The sequence below is a fragment of the Eurypyga helias genome, unplaced genomic scaffold (assembly GCF_000690775.1).
Source record: "Eurypyga helias isolate BGI_N326 unplaced genomic scaffold, ASM69077v1 scaffold14782, whole genome shotgun sequence".
In the NCBI taxonomy this organism is placed as follows: domain Eukaryota; kingdom Metazoa; phylum Chordata; class Aves; order Eurypygiformes; family Eurypygidae; genus Eurypyga; species Eurypyga helias.
The window spans coordinates 3057-8301 of record NW_010234164.1 but is presented as its reverse complement, the minus strand read 5'-3'; the positions used below and the strand labels follow the sequence as shown (position 1 = coordinate 8301).

General features: G+C 56.5%; 1 protein-coding gene across 4 annotated transcripts in view; it reads left to right on the top strand.

Moving 5' to 3' along the window:
• Positions 1-5245, top strand: part of CPEB1 (cytoplasmic polyadenylation element binding protein 1) — a 35495-nt gene that overhangs the window by 27882 nt on the left and 2368 nt on the right. For 2 of the 4 annotated variants that reach the window (XM_010161970.1, XM_010161969.1), the window contains 4 exons: positions 83-196; positions 301-390; positions 1385-1521; positions 2713-2911. In XM_010161970.1, the coding sequence (XP_010160272.1) occupies positions 83-196; positions 301-390; positions 1385-1521; positions 2713-2911 (540 nt within the window). Of the gene's footprint in view, positions 1-82; positions 197-300; positions 406-1384; positions 1522-2712; positions 2912-5245 lie in introns of all 4 variants that reach the window. The other 2 variants (XM_010161968.1, XM_010161971.1) reach the window with 1 other exon arrangement.

Below are 5245 nucleotides of genomic sequence, written 5' to 3'. Positions count from 1 at the left end.
GAACACGGGGATTTGCTTGGAGGGCAGTGGCAGAGTGAGAAGCCAACAGTCCTGTACTGAGTGTTGCTTGTGCTTGTCCCAGCTGTGAATGAAGCAACCTGCACCTGGAGTGGGCAGCTGCCTCCCCGAAACTACAAGAACCCTGTCTACTCCTGCAAAGTGTTCCTGGGAGGAGTCCCGTGGGACATTACGGAAGGTGAGCAGCCCCTGGCCCTGCACTGAGGCCTTGGGTTTTGACATCGGGGGGGTATAGATTGGAGCTTTTTTGGGGGATGCTGACGTCTGTCCTTCTGTCTGTAGCTGGACTGATCAACACCTTCCGTGTGTTTGGCTCACTGAGTGTAGAGTGGCCTGGTAAGGATGGCAAACACCCACGCTGCCCTCCCAAAGGTAATATGCCTAAAGGTAATAGCGACACGGTAGGGTTACTTTTTTCCCATGCTATGTTACAGCACGGATGCTGGGATGGTACGGCTGCATGCTGGTGACTGGATGGTACAGAGCACCCTAGGGTAAATGTCCCGCTCTCACTTGGGTCAGCACCAGGGTTGCAGAGCACCGTCACCTCTACCCCGGCGTCCCCGCTGTCCCTAGTAGGGCTGGGCAGAAGCATGGGGTGGGGGGAAAATCTTGTTTGGCGCTTCTGGAGCTCCGGTGGGGCTGTCTGGCTCTGGGTGGGAGCTGTTAGTCCCCGCTGCTGGCAAGAGCACCCAGAGCCTGTGCACCCCTGGCTCGGAGCGTACACAGTGAATCCCAGCGTGTGTCCGCAGCAAGCCGTCTGGCTGTGGGAACTGGTGAGCCGGGCAGCCCCTGGGGCATAAGCCTGTCTGAAGTAGCTGGGCTGATGTGTTGTGTAAGGAGTGACCAGCTTGTAGGCTCTGTGGTGCCTAATGGCCTCGTTCAGTCACCAGAGCAACACGAGGCAGATTGTGCCAATGAAAGTGATTTTTTTTTTTTTTTTAAAGCCCTGAACTTGTATTTCTGGGCCAAAATGCCCTAAATGTGAAGCAAGGTCTTTGTTTTCCTGCAGACCACGCTGTGGCCAGGCTGGTGGTGCCTGCTTGTCACATCTAGTGTGGCTTTGTGCATAGGGGACAGTGACCGAAATGGCACTGGGCGCAGGCAGCCGGCCCACTTGTGTGGTGCTGAGTTGGGGCGCTCTCCCAGCCCGGCCGAGGCTCTCTGCATCACGGGTGGATCTCATGTGGGGTCTGCTGGGGCAGGTGCTGCGCATCGCTGCCCTCCACTAGAAGGGGTTGGGCAGAGGGAGGGAGATGCGGTGCAGATACGTTGGGCAGCAGCTGAGTGATGTGTCTGCAGACTGGGATGATGTTTCTCCTCTGCTACAACTCTAACAGCTGTTCCTTTCCCTTCACCTCTGAAGGATATGTCTACCTGGTGTTTGAGTCGGAGAAATCCGTGCGTGCTCTGCTCCAGGCATGCTCCCAGGACCTGCTGAGTCCTGACGGGCTCAGTGAATACTACTTCAAGATGTCCAGCCGCAGGATGCGCTGCAAAGAGGTGAGCAGACCCATGAGAGTGGGCCTACAGATGGGATGCTGAGGAGATCCCTGGAGACAAGGGGGTGCACACTGTTACCCTGTCCGGGAAAGCAGGGCAGCAAAAAACTGGCTCTTGGCCATCTTTTGCTGGTGTGTTCCTGCGGTAGGGCCAGATGCAGGCGAGGAGGAAGGTTAGATAGGTGTTTCTTCTGTAACTGCATGTGTCAAGCTCTCCTGGAGCTCCTGAATCTGAGAGACCCTGACTTCATGAAGCTGAGCAGCTTCTGTTATCTGGAAGGGAGCATGGAAACAGGGATTTTACCGTTTCGTGCTGCTTTCAGCACACCTTTGCTTGTGGAGACAGACTTTGATCCCTTCGGAGCTTTATTAGGCCTCGGCTGCCTGCAGAACAAACTGCTTTCATGCTCACCACAGGCAGATATTTTGGATCCACGGCTGTAACCGCAGCTGCTCCCCAGCACGGCGTCGGCTGACCAGCCTGTGCTCCGGAGGTGGAGGTGCTGAGGCTGCCAGAGGCTCAGGATGCCCTTCCAGTGAAAGGTGACCTGAGCTGTATCAGGCAGAGCTCTGAGTTGCGGAGCTAAAGAATCGAGATTTGACTCTTACCTACACAGGCACAAACTAATTGCACTCCAGACAGCTCCCCCGGTGTCTGGCTATTGGCAGCACTTTGATGCTTGGTGATTTAGCTCTGGCAGAAGTTTCTCCTCTTTGGAGCCCTGTATCAGCTGTCTAGCAGATGGAAGCTCCTGTTGAAATTGGCAGTGGGTGGGTAGTTTCATTGATCTCCTCCAACAACAGCCTTCTGTGCAAGGAGGCATCAGACTGGGCTGTAAACATAGGTGCAGGCAGTAGGTAAAACCCATTCATGCATGGCTTGTGTCCTGGCTGCCAGCCCTGACGGACTGGTATTTTGGATTCCAGTTTGGCTGGAAGCAGAGCAGTGTGGCAGTTGTTTTTGTTCCATTGAACAGGCCTTGTGGGGTGTCTGGAGCAAGGCTGGAGCTTCAGAGCCGCAGTGCCCTGGACATGGACCCTGAGCAGCAATATTGAAGGGCATTTGCAAGTTGGGGAGATAAAGTCTGAGGGTCTGGGATGGCCTCTGCTAGCAGCAGAGAGCCTGGCAGAGTGTCAGAGCATGTGGCTTTGCAGGTCCTTGGCTGACCACCCTGCTCGTGTTTGGTTTCAGGTGCAGGTGATCCCCTGGGTGCTGGCAGACAGCAACTTTGTGCGCAGTCCATCGCAGCGGCTGGATCCCAGCAAGACTGTGTTTGTGGGGGCTCTGCATGGGATGCTGAATGCGGAGGCCCTGGCAGCTGTCATGTACGATCTGTTCGGAGGGGTGGTCTATGCTGGCATTGACACGGACAAGCACAAGTATCCCATCGGTAAGCAATGATCCTGCCGGGACTGTGTTCACCTACAGCATGCTCTGAGGAGGCTGCAGCAGCGCCCTTTGCCTGGTCCCTCAATTAGGAAGGCTGCCTAGGGTGCTGGGTGATGCCTCTCACCTCCTAGCTGTGGGGAGGGAAGACAAGCCTTGGGAAGGGGCTAGTAGAGCCAATGCACCTGGGAACTGGAAGGTGCTAGATCATTCCAGAGCAACTTGAGGGTTTATAACAAGTCTCAGGCATTGCTGAAGGGTTTTCTAACCTTGTTCGGTGCTGGTAATAGTGGTTGTATACTGCCATCCCCAGAGCAGACATGCTGTGGGTCTTACCCTGGCTCCTGCTGCCTGTCAGGGCAAACTCGACCCTCTGCCTGCTGTCCCTTCTTTCTGGAGAGGCAGCAGGGACAGGACAGGGCTTGTGGACAGTGTCCTGTCCCCCCCTGTCCTGTTTGAAGCCCTGAAGAGGAACCAAAGGCAGCTGGTAGCACAGGTGGGGAGGCTTCCCCAGTCTCCTGACCAGGCCTGCTGTGGGATGGCATGTCCATCTCTGCTCAGGGCATTAACTTCTCTAGGGCCAGCGAGGTGCTGGGGATGTTGGGTGTGACTCCTGGATGGCCCTCCCCTCCTCTGAGGGGGCTGAAACCCCAAACGGCTGCAGGCAGCAGGCTGCTGCCCAGAACTGTGACTGTGGTTGGGTAGACCTACCGTGCTGTTGCAGGTGGGAAGCAGAAGCCTCTGAGACCCCACCTCCCAGGCAGAGCTGTGTGTTTGAGGGGCAGGTGACGAGCACAGCCCCTGTAGTAACCTGCAGAGCAGCTCTGTCCCTGTGCCCTGCAGAGACAGCCTCCCAAAGGGGCATTGGGCGCTTGCCACTCATGACAGGAGCTGAAACATGTCACAAGTGTCCCCTGGACATCCCTGGTGGCCTTTGGAGTAGGGGACAGCACTGAGGTTACTGGTTTGTGTGGAAAAACACTACAGCTTGAGTGTGAGGTCCAGATTTCTAGGCTCAGGCTGCAGCACGTTGAGTCTGCTGTGTGCTGCCAGCCAGTAACACTGTCAGTTTGGTGGAGCCAAGCTGTGTGCTGCTCATCACTGTCCTTGGACAGCTTTTGGGCTTTTCTGGTCAAGGCTTGGTGCCTGAGGGCTGGGTTTTGGATATGCCTGTGTTGCTGCAGTGCTTAACCACTGAGTTGGCTTTGGGGGGGATGATGCTGGGGGGGGTGGGAATGGAAGTGTGAGACTTCAAGCAAATTTTTTAGTTCCTGTATGAACACGGATAAGTCTTGCCCACCAAGTTGCCCCATGCTCACACTCTGAGGTCCTAGAGCATGACCTTAAAGCCTCCCGTGGCTTCATGCAGAGCTCAGGCTGCTCCCTCAAGTAGCTGAGATCTGGCTCCCAACATGGGACTGGCACTTCCACTCGAGGTTGTCTTAAAGCTGCAGCAATTAACTCCAGTTGGTAACTGAAGTGTACCCTAGTTTGTGCTGAGGTCCTGCCCCAGGCTTGGTGGAAGGCTGCTGTCTATGACCTGCTGGATCATTGGGGGGAGAGGGTGATCCTTCCAGCGGCACATGCTGTGAGAAATGGGGCTGTGTTTGTGAGGAGCTGCCTCTGAGAGCAGCCAGCCTGGGTCAGCGGAGAAAGCTCTTGCCCACACAGCTTTTGGGGGGTCCCACGAGGAGATGGAACTGACCCCCTCAGAGGAAGGATCCCCTGGGTGCATCCACAATCCCCGTATAAAGCGTAACCCCAAACCAGATCCAGGCCCTCCCCAGCCTGTGTCCTGTGTGATGCCGCAGGAGAGGAGCGGGTGGGTCCTGGTAATGCTTTGCGCTGCGGCTGGTGGTGGCGGGCTGAGCTCGCGCGGCCTGCCGGCATGCAGGACAGGCTTGCGATGGCCAGAGCCCCCCTTACGCAGAGACAATCAACTTGTGGGTAGGGACAGAGAAGTGGTTTTTTTCTGGAGCTTGAGAACTGGGCTGGAAACGAGGGGTGCGGGAATGCTGCTGGCTGGCAGTGAAGCTGCAAAATGCGAGGCTCCAGGATGAGTGGGAGGCTTAAAATAAAAGCTGATGAGCTGTCTCAGCACTGGCTTATTCCAGGTGTGGAGCGCGCCGCAGCGCTGCCCTTAGCGGTGCCCTGGCAGTCTCCCTCTGCCCAGGACTGCTGCTGCCCGCAAGCTTTCACCGTCACCAGCCCGGAGGTGACCGTGGAAAAGCCTTTCTGCTCCCAGCTGCTTGCTGTGCTGCTGTTCCTGCTGGGGGAGGAGGCAGGCAGAGCCTCAAGGCCTTGGATACAGTCTCCCTGCAAAAGCTGCTTCCCCGCT